This window comes from Macadamia integrifolia, chromosome 5 (genome assembly GCF_013358625.1).
Source record: "Macadamia integrifolia cultivar HAES 741 chromosome 5, SCU_Mint_v3, whole genome shotgun sequence".
Taxonomy (NCBI): Eukaryota; Viridiplantae; Streptophyta; class Magnoliopsida; order Proteales; family Proteaceae; genus Macadamia; species Macadamia integrifolia.
In genome coordinates this window covers 20,641,402-20,660,008 of record NC_056561.1, presented here as the reverse complement: position 1 = coordinate 20,660,008, position 18,607 = coordinate 20,641,402, and the positions used below count along the sequence as shown (strand labels likewise).

Here is an 18,607-nt window from a genome sequence, read left to right as displayed (position 1 = left end):
ATGAATCTTAGTATGGATTGGTGAACTTTACCATTTTGGGAAGGAAAAATATTTTAGAAACATAAACTAGAGACAAATTATTTATCTCTCTGTAGTCCCTGACAATGGTTTTACTATTTTATCTTTTTTTTCTTTCTTTCTAATAGAAAAAGAAAAACATAGACTAGAGACTATAGCAAACGGAGGTATTAAGCCATAAGGAAGAGAAATGGCACGCCTTGGAGCGATTGCACCTCCGGAGGTTAATGATCTATGCTTCTCTTGTTCTTGTTTTCAAGGTTTTATTCAAAATCACCCACAAAACATGAGAACACCAAAAATGTTTTTGAGGAGTGAAAATAAATGGAGTCTTATTCTTGTTTTCAAGACTTCAAACAAAATTTTTTTTGATATCAGTCATTGGCCATGGTCTTCAAATCCTCTTTGCTAACTAAAAATCATTTTTTGCCCATACCTAACAGCAACTTTTAAAGCGATGAATAGAAAATCTTTCAAAATGAACTTGAACCATATGTTAAACAGTTTACACAGCTATTAATAGTATTTTGCTTTTCCCATATTATAAAAATAAATAAATAAATAAAAAAAATAAATTCCTATACATATATAAAGTAGTGACTCCAGGTGACGACTTAATGTAATACTAGTTGAGGACCTTGAGGTGCGTGGCCAGGTTGCAAGGGGCTGTGTATTTTACTTTCATTTTTTCGGTGAAGGGGCAATGTATTTTACATGCCACCGTTTTCGTGTCATTTGCACATCCACAGGTAGCGAGTGTGAATGGTCGAAATTGCAGAACCCTAAACCCTAATTCCTGCAATTCGGTTACGGGCTTCCACTGTAATCTAGTGAATGCCACTCTGAGTTCTGTTGTTCGTAGTTCAATGAACTAAGCTCTACTGTCAATACTCCCCCAGAGAAAAAGGAAGGAAAAAGAAGGGTTCAGGAAGGAGTTCTCCTTTGAACATCAATGGCAACTCTTCCTATTACTCAATTCGAAGATAAAATCATCGAAACCGTGGAGCGAAACCCAGTCGTTGTAATAATTGGAGAAACTGGTTCAGGAAAGAGTACTCAACTTTCTCAAATATTGCACAGAAAAGGATATACCAAATCTGGAATCGTCGCAGTCACGCAACCACGCCGAGTCGCTGCAGTCTCAGTTGCAAGGTAGTTTCATATCCATCCATTGTTTTCATCATAGCAGCTCTTTTAGGTCGCCGAAGGGTATGATTATTGTTTCTTGGAAATATTTATTTGTTGTTGTTCTTTCGAAGTTTCACTGCACTGAGAACAATTGAACTTAAAGGTTCGGAACAATCAAGTGCATAGAGACCTTCATGACTAACGAGCAAGGTAGAAACAGAATTTGTTGGTCATTAAGAGAATTATTGGTTTTTAAGTAATTGGTTGAAGTATTTAGCCTCATAATTCATAAAAGTTTCATAACTCATTTACTTGACAATCTTTGGTTTTTAAGTAATTGGTTGAAGTATTTAGAAAACCACTAATGTAAAGGATATGTTTCAGATGAAGGCTTTAGAAAACTACAAATTTAATTATCATCAAGAAAACAAATTTTCTTCTATAATTGGAACTCTACCTTAGAGTGTAGGACATGATAAACTTGATCATATGTTTGGAATCATTTATTCAAACTAAATCAATAGTTTTTTCGGTTGTCATAAGTCATAACTTTGCTGATCTTTAAAACCTTGATCTTAGTGTACTCCAGCCTGGCTTTCTCTTTGAGAACCCGTAGGTCTTTATTTGAAGGGGAGGAAAAATGGGAGTGAAAAGAGAAAAAAAAATCAAGCTGGAGTCCATTGACAAAGAAGATGAGTTAGACACATCTTTGACCAAAGAACTAAGGTTTACCGCGTGGATTTGTGATCAGCATGTCAAATCTTTTGGCATGTTGGTGATTCCATACAATTTGCATGGTTAACAAAGTGCATTCACATTTTGCTCAGTCTGATGCAATTTGGGTTGTATTGTCCCTGATAAAATTGGGTGATCTGTCAACGCTATATGAAAAAAGTGGATAATAAAAGGTTCCCTTCCTGAATCTCAGACAAAAATTATGTGCAAGGTAGTCGAATTGATTTGGAGATAATTAACAAAATATATCTGCTGAGTGCCCCTTCGTACCATTATCAAGACAGGAGGCTGATTTGCTATTTCTATAAATTCGTCTTCTTCCAGCTAAAGATGAAGAAACAGTTCCAAGTGGGCTTTGTTATTGTGAGCTGCTTTATAACGGAAAATGACACTTCTATTGCCCTTTTAGCACTTTATTTAAATTTCTGATGTCTTGCATGCTTTGGAATGGCATATAGAACTTGTTGAACTTGTCCGGTGCCTTTTGAATTTATTGGGCTCTTTTCATTTTTTTTATGCACAGGCGGGTTTCACATGAGCTTGGTGTACAGCTTGGTGAGGAAGTTGGTTATTCCATACGGTTCGAGGACAGGACTTCGGAAAGAACACGTATTAAGTAATGCTTTTCTATTCATGTGATTAAAGATCTCTCTCTCTCTCTCTCTCTCTCTACACCAACACTTAAAACACATGCACACTTATCTGTATGCTTGACTTTTGTTTTTGCCTTTTCACCAAAGTTATATATGTTGGTAACCTTTTTTTTCTTTTTCTTCTCTAACTTTAGGGTTGTGGAATGCCCAGATACCTTACTGATGGAGTTCTTCTTCGTGAAAGCCTGTCTAACCCAGAACTACATCAGTATTCAGTAATTATTTTGGATGAAGCTCATGAAAGGAGTCTAAACACGTAAACTTCCATTTCTGTTTTTCTTAATCTTGATTGTATTTTGCTTCCCGTTACTTCTATCTTCTGTAGCCTGCATATTTTTGAAACTTAAAGTTTTCTATATTTCTTTAAACCTTTACTACCTATTTAACAAACACAATACATGACAATAATCGGATCCTTCAGGAAACAATATCATGGAAGTGAACATGAAAATGAATTTTAACTCTCTCTTTTGTGCATCAACACTGAATGTCATGTTAGATTCATCCAGTTTTCTTTCTGGTTCATACTCATTCAGTCAAAATCCTGCATTTTACTTTTTTTATTTATTTATTTGAAATGAATTTGACCTTGAGAATTGTCCATTCACAGTGACATTTTGCTGGGTTTGATGAAACGATTGGTGAAGATGCGTTCCTCTAATTTAAAGGTTCTGATTACATCAGCAACTCTGGATGGTGAGAAGGTGTCAAAATTCTTCTCCAATTGTCCAATAGTGACTGTTCCAGGGAAGTTATTCCCTGTGGAAATACTATACAGCAAAGAGTGTCCTACAAGCTATATTGAGGCATCTTTAAAAAAAGCTCTTGGTATGATTAAAATTTTGCTTCACACACTGCATTACTGTTTAATGCCATAAAAATCTTTTTCTATAAAGAGACATTGATAGCTTTGCTATCCCTACTGTTTGCATATTCTTGCTCCTGCATTGCTTAGTTGCACCAATCTTCTCATGAACTGTATATATGTTTTATATGAAGTCTGACCTTCTTGGTTTTTCTGTTTTTGTTATTACAATAATCCTCTGAAATAATAGATCAGTAGATTTTGGGTATTTTTCCACACATAGCAACTGTATTACTTGAGAAATTGTTTGCAAAATCTATTCTTCTGTGTTGTGAGTACCAGTCTTCCTGATGAAGTGGCTTTCTCGGGCTCCTAGCGTAATTATTTAGTAGATCCCCTCTTTGTCTTTCTCACTGATAATCAGTCGCTAGACCAGAATGCCCTGACAGATTCCACGAGGTTGTTGATAGTAAAAGTTTAGTGCTTGAAGCCTGTAAAATGCACTGAAAAAGCGTAGGAAACTATTAGCTGTAGTTTATCAAGATATGTAAATGATATAATAAGATATGTTCTATTTTGTCAGAAAATATTGCTGACAGTATAAGGTCTTAAATGGTGAAACCTTTGAAATTACACAGATGTAGCTGCTATGGTGTTTCAGAGACTAAACTTTAACTATTGTAGCTATCATTGTGAAATGCCTTTCCTGCATACATATTGTTATACAGTACTATGTCTTTCTATTTTCACTGCATGTTTTAAGAATATGCACCGCTATGGCTCTATGACAAAATGGACCGATTGATACTCCGAATCCCACAAAGAAAGGGGAAAACCACCTGCTTAGGTTCACATCTTTCAACTTTTGAAGTCATTCACTCATTCATAGTGAAATTTGTTATGCTACTCCATTAATGTCAAAGAAGTTATATTTTTGGTCCCTAGACGTGTTTTGTTTTTGATGTTGCGTACTTGTATTTACTGAACTACTTGGACTGAACAGATATACATGTCCAGGAACCAGAAGGAGATGTATTAATATTCATGACAGGACAGGTGGGTCTATGATATTATCTGGTGCCTAGGGCAGCAATATCTGAATCCTTAGTGGTTTCAGCTATGACGTAATAATATTTTTTTGATCAAATTGTGAGACAACTATTATAGGATGATATAGAGAAGTTGGTAAAAAATTTGGAGGAGAGGGTTCAAAGCTTGGAGGAGGGTTCTTGCATTGATGCTGTGATTCTTCCACTTCATGGTTCTTTACCACCTGAAATGCAGGAAAGTACACTTTCTATTGTGTTTCTACAATTTTTAATGAAACTTTGCTTGTTAGGAAAAAAATCTGTTGCTTCATGTTTCATTTGATTTTGTTGATGAGACATTCTTCTCTAGATTCACAATAGGTACCAGTGAAATACTGATGTAAATGGATGGAGGAAGAATCAGCCAAACCAGCCAGTCCATCGAGCCTGGTCTTTCCAGCCTGTCAACCAAGGTTTTTGGGCCAGCAATTGGTCCACTTTAGTGGGCCAGGTTGAGGTCTATTAGTGTGCTGGACAGTCCTTGCGTGGGGGACTTTTAAATCAGTTCTATTTTTGAAATAGGTTTCCTTCATGTAAAATTTGCAAGTTAGATTCTACTTTGTATTTAGTTTATATATTAGAGAATTACAGATTGTAAGGAAACTTTCTTTCCACGCAAGGAGGGAGCCATGTTGCTGTTATTAATAAATTAGTGGCTGTATTCACACACCCCACGATTTGATTGATGAAGAAAATTTTGGTTTGTTAACCATGGAAGCTGTGAGATACAGTGAAAGGTATGAGACCTAGGCAGTGAGAGGCTGACCAAGGCATAGGTGAGAGGCCTTGGTCATATCCCCCCCGTCCCCAAAAAAAAGAATTTTTTTTTTTTTTCTTCTACTTCCTCATCGATTCCTACTTTTCTAGTTTGTTTGTCCTGCAATTATCAACCATCTGAAAGACATCCGAAGCACTTGCCACTACTGTGTTGTCTGGTTCCTTCAGAGAAGACTATCCTATTGAGATACAGCTAAAGTAGACCTTGAGAAGTAAATCCCAACCTTGCAGCTTTGGTGTTGGAGATCTTTCTGCAGCAGACCCCAAGCTTCTGAAACTCCAGAGCAGACCCTTGGTTTCAGCCCATGTTTTGAGAGAGTAATACCCTTGCCGGACTCTTCCTTTGATAGTGATTTAAGCCTGATCCAAAGGCTGGTTTGGCTGTGAGAGCGTGTTGCTATTTTTGAATCCTACTTTCTAATTCTAAGTTCCCTTGAAATTTTCTAGTCCAGCCATCAGATTTGGTTGTAATTTTGAGGAGTTATTCCACTCCTAGTACCCTACCCTTGATTTTGAGGTCTTCCCCATCAAAGGATTCTAGTTGCAAAATCTGCAACCAGTTGATTTTTCTGGGTATTAGCCCAATGCTGTTCTGCTGATAGACCTGAGTTTGTATTGTCTTATTTCTTCTGTGGCTGGACATCAACCTAAGGTATTGTTAAACCTTGTTGAGAGTTATAAGAGTTAAATAAATTGCTGTTCATCGACTGTTCAGGCGTTCTGTTATTTCCTGTTGCTGGAAAAGAGGTGCTATTATGGGTGAGATTCAGTCATTCAAACTTGTCTATTTGAGTCCTAGCCTTACATTACATGCGACTCACTTGCCTATCCGACCTCCCGTAACCACCTCCCCAACTCACCTCCTCGTCCCACCCAAATAAAAGTGGAGAAATAAATGATTTCTCCAATTAATCCCCTAGTTCTTTTCCTAGTTTCACATACGTGGTTGTTTTATTCATGCTCTGCCTAAGCACATTGTTATTTCTGGGGGCACAACACAGAAGCTTACCCAGAAGTGACTGTAATTTATGAGTTTTAAGTTGATGGTTTCCATGTTAGAGGGTTTCTGTTTCAGAGATCCTCAACTTATTAAACATTTATAACCTGACGCTTTATGGATGGTTTGGCCTTACAGGTACGAGTGTTCAGTCCAGCACCTCCAAATTGTAGGCGATTTATTGTTGCCACAAATATTGCAGAAACATCCTTAACTGTTGATGGTGTTGTGTAAGTCTTAAGTCTATGAAGGATGTTCAGTTGTGATGGACAACCTGTCCAGTATTTCCTTATCTTTCTTTTTCTAATTAATTTATAAAAATACAGCAAAGGGTTATGAGTACCACTGGAAGTTAAGTTTAGAAAATTAGTTATTGTAAGATCCTATTGGTTTCGTTGTGAAATATTCCCTTCACTTGAGAACTTTACTCCCTTTTTTTTTAAACATTTTACATCAAAATAAATGGCGGGAAATCCTATTTATTTCTGGAAATTTTATAATTTTCACTTCTTTTATGTGGAAGCACATGGAATGTAAAGAGAACTGAAAGGTTCCTTTGGAGGGGAATGGCTGTTCAACTTATTTTTTTTGGATATATGCATAATTTCCTGCTACCAAGGGCTGCATCTTGAGCCAAAAAGACCCTAGTTGTTTAAATCGCCGAATAATTCGGCCGAACAGAATTATTACGAATTATATGAAAAATTCTGACCGAATCTGAATAAAAAATAAAAAACGGAAAAGTCGCGCTTTTTCTAATTTGGTTTAAAAAACGCGAGTAACTCGGGAGAACCGAATTAAAACCGAATTATTCGGTTCATTTAACCCACTATAAAAAAAGATTCTTTTTTTTTAAACCACTCGAACAAAATAGGGTTTTCCCATCTTCTTTCTCAGTTTCTCCCCAATTCCGCCTCAAACCCTGTCTTTTCCTCTCCAACTTCTCCAGCACCTACACAAATCCTCATCTCCTGCAACTCCTGCTCTCTTTTATGCTGGTTGCAGGCACACGGACATAGGTATGTTTTTTCTGAACCCCCTTATTGTATCATTGCTCTTCAATCAAACGATTCAAGTTAATTGGATGGATTTGCCTTTTTTTTTTTTCTTCAGTGAGGGAGAGAGAGAAGGAAGATGAGGGGCCATGGTTTCTTATTCTAGCATTTGTATGTACATTTTCTTTTCTAATATTGTTTTGATTTCTCTTCCCGAAAAAAAAAAACGTGTCACTTTTGTCCTTATTTAAACAACAGACCTCACTCAAGTCCCTCTCCAATATGGTTTGCTGCAACTGGTTTAGAGTTTAGATTACAGAATCATGTAAGTATGCTCTTCTTATTAATTTCCTCACCTTTAAACTTCTTTATCTTTCCTTTGTTTTTGTATGTATCTATGTATCCTATTAAAGCAGACATAAACACAGTAAATGGTTAGTAGAGAAAATAAATAAATAATACTTCCTTATAGCATTTGTTTCGTAGAGTTTTCAAAGAAATGTATTTTGTTTTACCTCTCTGGATGAGAATCTGATTTTGAATCCTATCTTTTTTTTTTTTGCTGTAAGAATCCTATCCAAAGATGACCATGGATAAAGAGAAATTTCATGGTAATTGCAGAAGAATACAATATTTGAGGATTATAGAAATCATATTCCATACTTTAGATTGTGTCATTCTACTCCATCTGAACAAAAGATCCAAAAAGAGCAAAGTCATTCATAGATGATGTGACTTATTTTAGTCTATTTGGTGTTTATTTTATTCTATTTGTAATCAATTCAATTCAGTAGTTTCATCAACTAACAACTTTATTTTGTACTTCTTTTTTGTAACAGTTTTGTCGTTGTACTATGAGCTACTACTTGAGGGTAAATATGATTTACGCACTACTCTTAGTGATATATTATGTTGTAGGAAACCAAGCCAAATGAAAAATGGAGAATAAGATCCAAAACTACAACTTCTTTCTAAAATACAAGGTAATGAATTGAACCTAACTTTCACTTTGCTTCCAAGACAATCAGAGAGAAACCAGGTTCTCTATCAAGTCTTAGATAGGGCTGCCAATAGGTCAGACTCAGATGGATCCTAACAAATCCAAGTTCAACTTCCAATTATTAATCCAGTGGATTTAGATAACCTGATTAGGGATTCACATCCAATTAGCAATCAGATAATTGGATTTAGATTGTATATCTAGTAACCTTAATAAGTCTATGAAATTATTTTCTGATATAAATTCTACCCATAAATACCATATTTGATGAGGTTTAAATTCACCTAACACTAGGATTAGAAAAAAAAAAAAAAAAAGGAATCAAGGATTGCTTTGTAGTGCATAAACAGAGGATTGAAGTTTGTTCAAACCAAAAAAGCTGAGAAATGCTTTCAAAGCTAAGGAGGTTGGTGCCTCAGGTTCCAAGCCTGCAACAACATTAACTTAAAAGGCCTTCAGTTGCTTTCTTCATGTTGGCTTTCATTCTTTGACATTTAGCTTTGTAATCATTGAAATGGAATTGGTTGAAATATTTATGTGTAAGTTTGTGAATTGTAACTATCTTTTTTATTATTCTTAAGTTTACTGAATATCATGATGTTACTTGGTGCATATTCATTTTTCTTATTTCTCTCTAATCAAATAGTTTGAGGGTTTTTTTTTTTTTTGGTATTTGATGTTTACTAAATACATATTGGGAACTAGTTGGGATTTCCTACTCTTTTTTATCAGATTCATTGTGAAATGTTATAGTTGGGATTTCTTAATTGTTTATGTAATGTAATTATTAATGTGGTTTATTTGTTTGTTCCTATGAAATGATTTATGTTGTTTTTATGTGTTTCAACTTTCAACAAATAAGAAAAATGGGAATACAAAAAGATAAGTTTGGGCAACATGCTGAACAACTTGATAATTCACATTTCAAATATAAATTTTATGAAAAACATGTTTATGGAGGGGTTTAGTTTACTCGTCTCAAGTATCATTTATCTAAGGTTAGTGGTCATGATGTTGCCTCTTGTGCGAAAGTATCCGATGATGTCTAAGCAGAAGCTCTTCTTGCTATTAATGATGAATCAAGTAATAAAAAGCGTAAGAGTTGTACTGGTGGTGAGAGTGCGGTTGGTTCACAATGGAGGAAATGATCTCTTAGATGGACAAACCAACTTGGGGAAAAATGTCTACGTGACTTCTTTATTAAAAATAACATTTATTTCAATGTTGTTCAATCGGATGTTTTCATCAAGTTATTGAAGTGAACAGCCCGTTATGGTCGTAGTATTTCTATTCCAAGTTATTCTACCCTTCATGGAAGAATAATCCCTAAAGTAAGAAAGGACCTTGAAATATGCGGAAGAAGTAAATTTTTTGGAAGAAAACTGGTTGCACAATCGTGTCTGATTAATGGACTGACTTGAAGAAGCGGTCTTTTCTTAACGTGATTGCTTATTCCGGGTGGTGCTCTCTTTTTGAAGTCAGAGGAGTGCTCTCATGCTAGATTGATTGGTAGAATAAACAATCACGTTAAGAAAAGACCGCTTCTTTAAGTCAGTTCATGAATCAGACATGATTGTGCAACCAGTTTCCTTTCAAGAAAATTTTACTTCAGCATATTTCAAGGTCCTTTCTTACTTTAGGGATTATTCTTCCATGAAGGGTAAAATAACTTGGAATAGGAATACTACGACCATAACGGGCTGTTCACTTCAACAACTTGATGAAAACATCCCATTGAATAACATTGAAAGAAATGCTATTTTTAATAAAGAAGTCACGTAGACATTTCTCCAAAGTTGGTTTGTCCATCTTAGGGATCATTTCCTCCATTGTGGCTTGCCTTTGACTAGTTATAGTTAAAAGAATCAAATGAGAGGAACCAAACGCACTCTCACCACTGGTACAATTCTTATGCTTTTTACTACTTTATTCAGCATTAATAGCAAGAAGAGCTTCTGCTTGGACATCATCCGATACTTTCTCATAAGAAGCAACATCATGACCACTAACCTTAGCTAAATGATACTTGAGGCGAGTGACCCTTCCATAAACTTGTTTTTTCATAAAATTTACATTTGAAATGTGAACTATCCAGTTGTTCGGCATGTTGCCAAAACTTATATTTTTGTCTTCCCATTTTTCCTATTTGTTGAAAGTTGAAATACATAAAAACAACATAAATCATTTCCTATGAACAAACAAATAATAAACCACATTAATAATTACATTACATAAACAATTAAGAAATCCCAACTATTACATTTCATATTGAATCTGATAAAAAAGAGTAGGAAATCCCAACTAGTTTCTAATATGTATTTATAAAAAAAAAAAAAAAAAAAAAAAAAAAACCTCAAACTATTTAATTAGAGAGAAATAAGAAAAATGAATATGCACCAAGTAACATCATGATATTCAGTAAACTTAAGAATAATTAAAAAGATAGTTACAATTCACAAATTTACACATAAATATTTCAGCAAATTCCATTTCAATGATTATAAAGTTAAATGTTAAATAATGAAAGCCAAAATGAAGGAAGCAATTGAAGGCCTTTTAAGTTAATGTTGTTGCAGGCTTGGAAGCTGAGGCACCAAGCTCTTTAGCTTTGAAAGCATTTCTTAGCTTTTTTTGGTTTGAACAAACTTCAATTCTTTGTTTATGCACTACAAAGCAATCATTGATTCTTTTTTTTTTTTTTTTAATCCTAGTGTTAGGTGAATTTAAACCTCATCAAATATGGTATCTATGGGTAGAATTTATATCAGAAAATAATTTCATAGACTTATTAAGGTTACTGGATATACAATCCAAATCCAATTATATGATTGCTAATTGGATGTAGGTTATCTAAATCCATTGGATCAACAATTGGATGTTGAACTTGGATTTGTTAGGATCCATCTGAGTCTGACCTGTTGGCAGCCCTATCTAAGACTTGATAGAGAACCTAGTTTCTCTCTGATTGTCTTGGAAGCAAAGGGAAAGTTAGGTTCGATTCATTACCTCGTATTTTAGAAAGAAGTTATAGTTTTGGATCTTATTCTCTATTTTTCATTTGGCTTGGTTTCCTACAACATAATATATCACTAAGAGTAGTGCATAAATCATATTTACCCTGAAGTAGTAGCTCACAGTACAACAATAAAACTGGTGCAAAAAAAAAGAGAGTACAAAATAAAGCGTTAGTTGATGAAACTACTGAATTGAACTTGATTACAAATAGAATAAATTACACACTGAATGGACTAAAATAAGTCAAACATCATTTATGAATGACTTTGCTCTTTTTGAGCTTTTTTGTGCAAGTGGAGGAGAATGACAAAATCTGAAATATGGAATATGATTTCTATAATCCTCAAATACTGTATTCTTCTGCAATTACCATGAAATTTCTCTTGATCCATGGTCATCTTTGGATAGGATTCTCACAGCAAAAAAAAGAAAAAGAAAGGATTCAAAATCAGTTTCTCATTTAGAGAGGTAAAACAAAATTACACTTCTTTGAAAACTCTACGAAACAAATGCTATAAGGAAGTATTATTTATTTATTTTCTCTACTAATCCTTTATTGTGTTTATGCCTGCTTTTATAAGATACAGAGATACATACAAAAACAAAGGAAAGATAAAGAAGTTTGAAGGTGAGGAAATTAATAAGAGGAGCATACTTATATGATTCTGTAATCTAAACTCTAAACCAGTTGCAGAAAAGCGTATTGGAGAGGGGGCTTGAGTGAGGTCTGTTGTTTAAATAAGGACAAAAGTGACATTATTTTTTCCGGAAGAGAAATCAAAACAACATTAGAAAAGAAAATGTACATACAAATGCTAGGCTAGAATGAGAAACCATGACCCTCTCTCTCTCTCTCTCTCTTTCTCTCTCACTGAAAAAAAAAAAGAAAAAAAGAAAATCCAGTCGAATCCAAATCCAGTTAACTTGAATCATTTGATTAAAGAACAATGATACATTAAGGGTTTAGAAAAAGCATACTGTGTTCGTGTGCCTGCAACCAACATAAAAGAGAGCAGGAGTTGCAGGAGATGAGGGTTCGTGTAGGTGCTGGAGAAGTGGGAAAGGAAAAGAGAGGGGGTTTGAGGCGGAATTGGGGAGAAACTGAGAAAGAAGATGGGAAACCCAATTTTGTTCTAGTGGTTTAAAAAAAAAAATCTTTTTTTAAAGTGGGTTTAGTGAACTGAATAATTCGGTTTTAATTCGGTTCTCCCGAGTTATTCGCGTTTTTAAAACCAAATTAGAAAAAGCACGACTTTTTCCTTTTTTTATTATTATTTTTTATTCGTATTCAGTCAGAATTTTTCATATAATTCTGTTCGGCCAAATATTTCGCGAAATATTCGGAGAATTAAACAACTAGGGTGCCCACACCCTGGGTTTGTAGAGAACATGGGATATCAGGTGTTGATATGCTACATTTAAAATATCATTAATTTTCAACACTGTACAGCTTTTATTTTTCATTTATTCCTTTCCTACCCTAAATGTCTTGCCCTACCTTTGCCCATATTATACATTCTTTTATCAATTTCTGTATTATTTTCCCTTAGTATTCCACATCCTCCTACCTAGTCATCAACCCTAAGTTACATTGGTTGCTGAATTATCCGGTAAGTTACATAAGTTGTTGAGGGTGGGGGGAGAAGTGAAAATTCATCCTCTGAGTTGTTGCATAGTCTGTAAGAACCCCAATTTTTTTTTTCTTTTCTTAAAAGTTTGCGAATGTTGAATTTTAATGTCCATGTTCATGTCCTATTTTTTAGTATCATATTTATATGTCATGCACTACATTTTTGTATTTGTTTTGTTTGAGTTTAAGGTTACTAATTTTCTAACGTTACTGAACTTTGTTAATATAATAGGTATGTCATTGATTCTGGTTATGTGAAGCAACGGCAATATAATCCATCAAGTGGGATGTATTCTCTTGACATTGTTCAAATCAGCAGGTAATCAATTTCATCAACTTGGGCTGCTTTTAGTTTTGTTATGAACTCTCTCTCTATAATTCAAAGAGATTTTACTGAGAAAGAGGAATGAGGGAAGGATTTACAGAATGACAGACACATTAAATATATACAAATGGACAATCCATCTAACCCTAATCATAAAGATAAAATGCATAAGTGTATCCCATCCCTATACGCAAAAGAGTCCCACTGGGAGGTGAATTTTGTTGCATTGTTTTGTTAGAGGGAGATAAAAGTAATAGAAATGGAGTGGACATGGTAGTGCATATTAAAGAATGGTGTGGTGGATGTATTATGTCCATCAAAGGGGTTTTCAATATAATTAGTGCTTATGCACCCCAAGTAGGATGGAATGATAATTGGATTTTTAGGATGAATTATTGTTCGTAGAGGTCAAAACCTAGTATTCTGAAACTATAACTTGTCACTAAATTTTTGTTTGTGTAAATGCAGAGTGCAGGCCAATCAGCGTGCTGGGCGAGCTGGAAGAACCTGTCCTGGGAAGTGTTATCGACTATACCCGTCCTCAGTTTATCATGAAGAATTGCCGGAAGTAACAGTCCCTGAAATACAACGCTCTTCTCTTGCTGGAAGTGTTCTTTACTTGAAATCACTGGATCTCCCCGATATTGATATTCTCAAATTTGATTTTCTTGATCCACCTTCACGTAAGAATTACTTGTTGTTTCTTTCTGTTGGATATGTAAGTGTTTTCCGAATTCTCATTGTCTATATTTGCATTACTTGGACCCCTTGATTCAGTTTTGTGATTCTTTTCTAAACCATCCTTATTCTTGTGGTCAAACCGTGATTGCTTGACAGTTTTTGTAAATTTATCAGTAAATCTAAATTGTCTTGCTGTAGGTGAGTCATTGGAAGATGCTTTAAAGCAATTATTTCTCATTGATGCTATTGATGAAAATGGTTCAATTACAGATATTGGACGAACAATGGCTGGTATGAGTTTGTTTCTCCTTCAGTTTTCTCATACTAGAAGAGCAATGTATTGTAACTGTAAGACATTGACAATGCATCTGATGAATGGAAGCTATTAAATGCATGCTTTTCATTATTGCAGCCAGCTGTATCATTGTGTTACTTTTCGTGATCTTATTTGTACTTCTGAATCTTGCAACAGAGCTTCCGTTGGAACCTTCACTTTCAAGAACCTTAATAGAGGCAAACAAGTTTGGATGTTTGTCCCAGGCTTTAACTGTTGCTGCGATGTTATCCATAGAGACCACATTGCTTCCTGGCCAAAGGTTTAACTTATTCCTGTATTTCATAATCCTTGCTCTCAATTCTTATGTTTGCATCTAATACTCATATAATTTCTGGTATACCCTTGGTTTGAATATAAGAAAGGAAGGGAAAGCGAAAATTTGAAATTAGTACTTCTTAACTTCAAATATGTGCTAAAGACATTGTATAACTGAAATTTAATGTTTCTTAATTGAATCACAAAATTTAATTCTAACTGATATGTTCCATTGTCTACATTAAAACATTAGAATGGGAATGGAGCCTCTCTCTCTCTCTCTCTCTCTCTCTCTCTCTCTCTATAAGTGCTTTGCACTATCATTCAGTTTTTTCAGACATCAATCTCAAATTTGAAGGCATAAAACACATATTGTTGTTGAACTCATATGTTCCATTACCTCCTTGAATTTAAAAACCAAAAAAAAGGCTTTTGTGGGCCCAAGTAGGAAGACCTTCCTGCACTGTCCTCTCATTATACTGCATGGAAGATGATCTGGCTATTCTGAACGTTGGAGAGAGAGGATATGGAACATGACTAGCTTTGTGTCAATTCTCTAGTCTACAATAGCGACAACAAACTCAGCCTCATTCCAACTTAATGGGGTCGGCTACATGGATCCGTGCAAAAACAAAATAAGAGAAAGTAAAGTCAAATGAAAGTAAAAAAAGAGTGAAAGGGAAGAAGCACAACCCAGAAGAACAGGAAAATCTCAGCTAAATGGGGTCGGCTACATGGATCCTTGCCCTCCAATCGGCTCTATCTGAGGTAATACTTGGGACAAGCCCTAGGTCATTCTCATTCCCCACTACTTCTCCTATAGTTATTTTAGGTCTGCCCTTAGCTCTTTTAGCTCCTTCAATCGGAATCTGATCACTCCTCCTTTTTAGGGCATACCCAGGCCTACGTTGAACATGACCATATTACCTCAAATGACTTTCTTGAAACTCATTATTAATCGGAACAACTCCTAAATCAGCTCTAATACGGTCAATTCTATAGTCTACCTATTGGAACTCTGGCCATTATCGTGTATTGTCCGAACTCATGGATTTTTCAGAACTCTATATCATCACTTGGAAAATTCTGTTTGGGAGTAAATTTGATATGTGAAAAGAGGACCTTGGGGTCTACCTGTCTACAAAATTTGGGCCCCATCTTAACTGCCATTAAGTAGATACTTGGGCTGTTGTGCTTTATTTTTAGTTTTTTTCTGACGGGTTTTCCATCCACTCTTCATTGAAGCAATGACACATTTTCTTGCAACCTTCTATAGTATCTACTTTTGTTTCTTGATCTTTCTTATTCGTCTTCTTTTCATCATGTAGTTAAGTATTTATTTCGGCTTCTTAATATGGCGAATAAGGTTTAGTTTCCAGTCATCCAATGGGATCAGAAAGCAATTAAATTAACTTTGAAAGTAAAATTCTACAATATTTAAAGTTACCCTACTTGATTTTTTGGTCGGTATCTACTCTATCATATTCTACTGGGGGGATGGTGGTAAGGAAGGTGAGGCTTGAAACCAAGACCCCCTGGTAGGATAACACTCTACTGTCTACCAAGTGCCTAGCTCTGTCAGTAGTAGCAAATCATGGCCTACGATATTTGTGTCTTTTTAGGTGGGCAAACTTGCTTCAAGGGCATCTCTTTTTCTTTATCCCACGAAGGATAAAATAAAATAAATAGGTGGGTAAACTGGACGTGGACATGCGGCCTCAGAGTTTAGCTGATCTATCTCACTTTCAGCCTGAAGTTCTAAAATTAGATTGGCTTGAACTATTTATTTCAGTATTTGGTAGATTGTAGACTTGGTTCAACTCATGAAGACTTATTAAAAGGAACTGCCTATCAGTAATGAAACTAGTATATTTTTTCCATTCCATCCACCCTTTAATTACAAGTTTGATATCAATGGGCCATACAGTTTTTGTGGATATCGTTGCTTCTGGTTTTTTACCCAGACTTCACTTTTGAGCAACATTAGTCATTCAGTTTCATTGTTGTAATTGTGAGTAAATTAGAGCTAGAAGACCAGAACCGAGAGAGAGAGAGAGTCCATGCACCTCCAACCGAGATAAGTACTCTAACAGTAATGTCTTCAGAATACAAGACCTATATCACTAGCAGATAATAGGTAATTTATACCCTTCTTGGGGTCTTCCCCCTCAATTCTCCAATATAATGCCTTCCCCCTTTACAGGCAGTGGTTTGTAATTGTATTTCTCTTTCTTTGCTCCTCTCCCTCTCTTGGGGAGTATCTGTTGTTTTTTTTAATCTTCGGTAATGAATTCTTTATTCTCTCCCCATCCCAAAGGAAAAAGAAAAAAAAAAAACCCATTCTGTCATGAATATTTGGTTATTTTTTGACTTCAGTAGGTAACTTTTTTTCATATCATTTTTTGAAATTGTGTGCTTCACTTGTAGTAAGAGTACTGAGAAGAAGCGGAAACATGCTCCGTCGGACTTGCCAGATGGTTCAGGCTGGGGTGATCACATTCAATTGCTCCAAATTTTTGAGAATTGGGACCTAGTGGACTATGATCCACGTTGGTGCAAAGATAATGACTTGCAGGTACCCTTCTGAACCCATTTAAATCCTGAATATAATGAATAAATTAGTAACATGGCTTACTTAATATTAAGTTTTATTGTTATTTAATGTTGTTGTCTTATCATACACTGAAACTGAGGTTAATTTGCAAACAAATACAAAAACCTAATATCTGAATTCACTAAATGTAAGAAACAAATCTGAGATACTTTGCATATGTTACACAAGAATCACATAGAAAGATCTAGATCTAAAATATTTCTCTCTTGCATGAGAAGATTAAAGCAAACGAGTATATACCTATGCAGTGAAGAACAATGGTGGCTCAGGACGAGAAAAGACAAACTTAGAATATCCTGAGCAACGAGATTATGGTTGTCATGGTTCAGGAACAGGACCTTACGATGTAGTATTCTTTTATCCTTTTTAATCAATAAAAAGGGCTATATATGCCTTGTGGTCATAGGAGGTTTTGTAGGCAATATAATTTCTATATTATCCAGATAGACTGTTTATCCTCTAGAGAAAATAATTGTCAATGACTAATCACCGCAAATGAGAAAACTTAGTCATATAGCATAGGTTTAGGTTTTAGATGTTTGAATTAGGAGATTGAAGAGAAAGAAAAGAGTGATCAGTACCAAAAGGAGGTGGAACCAACTAGAACTAGAACAGCATCCTCGAATCATACCCTGAGCCAACCTATCTACCTCTCGGGTCTCCCTCCCCTTCCAAATGGACCTCTCCATGGTGAAAAGAACTATCCTCCAACTGCTAACAAGGTCCAAGACAGTTAAGATACATGACCATTGAAACCAGTAAACAGGATAAAAGTCAGCACAGTTTATGAAATTGGCAAACTGCAATGGTGAAAATAAGTTGGATCCCACAGAGATTTGTAAATACAGCCTAAAAGTAGGATGGCAGAGTGAATGCCATGTTGATGCTTACTCCTGCTGGTATCGAACTGAACTGGATCGAACTGTCGCTGAGATCATCCACTTCATCCATATCAGTGTCACCATCTTTGAACAGTGGATTTTCCTTGTACTGCTGGACCTCAACAGGAGTTTCTGCCTTTCTAATTTCCTTGGTCTTCGAGCCCTCAGTGGAGTACTACTTTTCCACGAGCGCCCAATTCTGTGTGACTGTGGCCGAAGTCTGCATAGCTTCGGCCCTGTTTTGTGGTTCCAGCATTGGAACCATGGTTCTAAGAATCGCAATTGGATATCCAATTCCACCACCGGAATTGGATGGATCCTATTCTTGCTTTGGATATTGGATCGGATCAGACTTGGCCTCTCTGGCCCGATTCACACAAAAAGTGGAGACTTAGGGGGATGGGGAGGGGGGAGGGGGTAGGAGGAGACGGTGACAAATCCAGAGATGGAGGGGGGAGCTGGAGAAAGAGAGGGAGGGGAGGGAGAGTTACAGAGAGTGGGTGTGTAATTGAAGGTGGCAGCGGAAGCGTTATCGATATTAGATCATAAAAAAAAAATTCCGGCCCTTCGATCTTGATGAGCACACATACATAGAACATAAGAACGGGGTTAGGGTTGCCTAGAGTGCACAAGTGGCACGCTTCTCCGAAGGAATGCAACACGAGCACTCGAT

The 18,607-nt window shown here is 35.7% G+C and overlaps 1 protein-coding gene across 2 annotated transcripts in view; it reads left to right on the top strand.

The window, feature by feature from the left end:
- The first annotated feature begins 656 nt into the window (after positions 1-656).
- LOC122080121 (probable pre-mRNA-splicing factor ATP-dependent RNA helicase DEAH4) overlaps positions 657-18,607 on the top strand; it is a 27,998-nt gene continuing 10,047 nt past the window's right edge. The window contains exons 1-12 of one of the 2 annotated variants that reach the window (XM_042647012.1): positions 657-1,170; positions 2,405-2,497; positions 2,686-2,790; positions 3,145-3,362; positions 4,343-4,395; positions 4,507-4,623; positions 6,340-6,431; positions 13,074-13,160; positions 13,635-13,849; positions 14,046-14,138; positions 14,320-14,443; positions 16,867-17,014. In XM_042647012.1, coding sequence (XP_042502946.1) covers positions 971-1,170; positions 2,405-2,497; positions 2,686-2,790; positions 3,145-3,362; positions 4,343-4,395; positions 4,507-4,623; positions 6,340-6,431; positions 13,074-13,160; positions 13,635-13,849; positions 14,046-14,138; positions 14,320-14,443; positions 16,867-17,014 — 1,545 coding nt within the window. In that variant the 5' untranslated portion in view covers positions 657-970. Of the gene's footprint in view, positions 1,171-2,404; positions 2,498-2,668; positions 2,791-3,144; positions 3,363-4,342; positions 4,396-4,506; positions 4,624-6,339; positions 6,432-13,073; positions 13,161-13,634; positions 13,850-14,045; positions 14,139-14,319; positions 14,444-16,866; positions 17,015-18,607 lie in introns of both variants that reach the window. The other variant, XM_042647014.1, reaches the window with a different exon arrangement.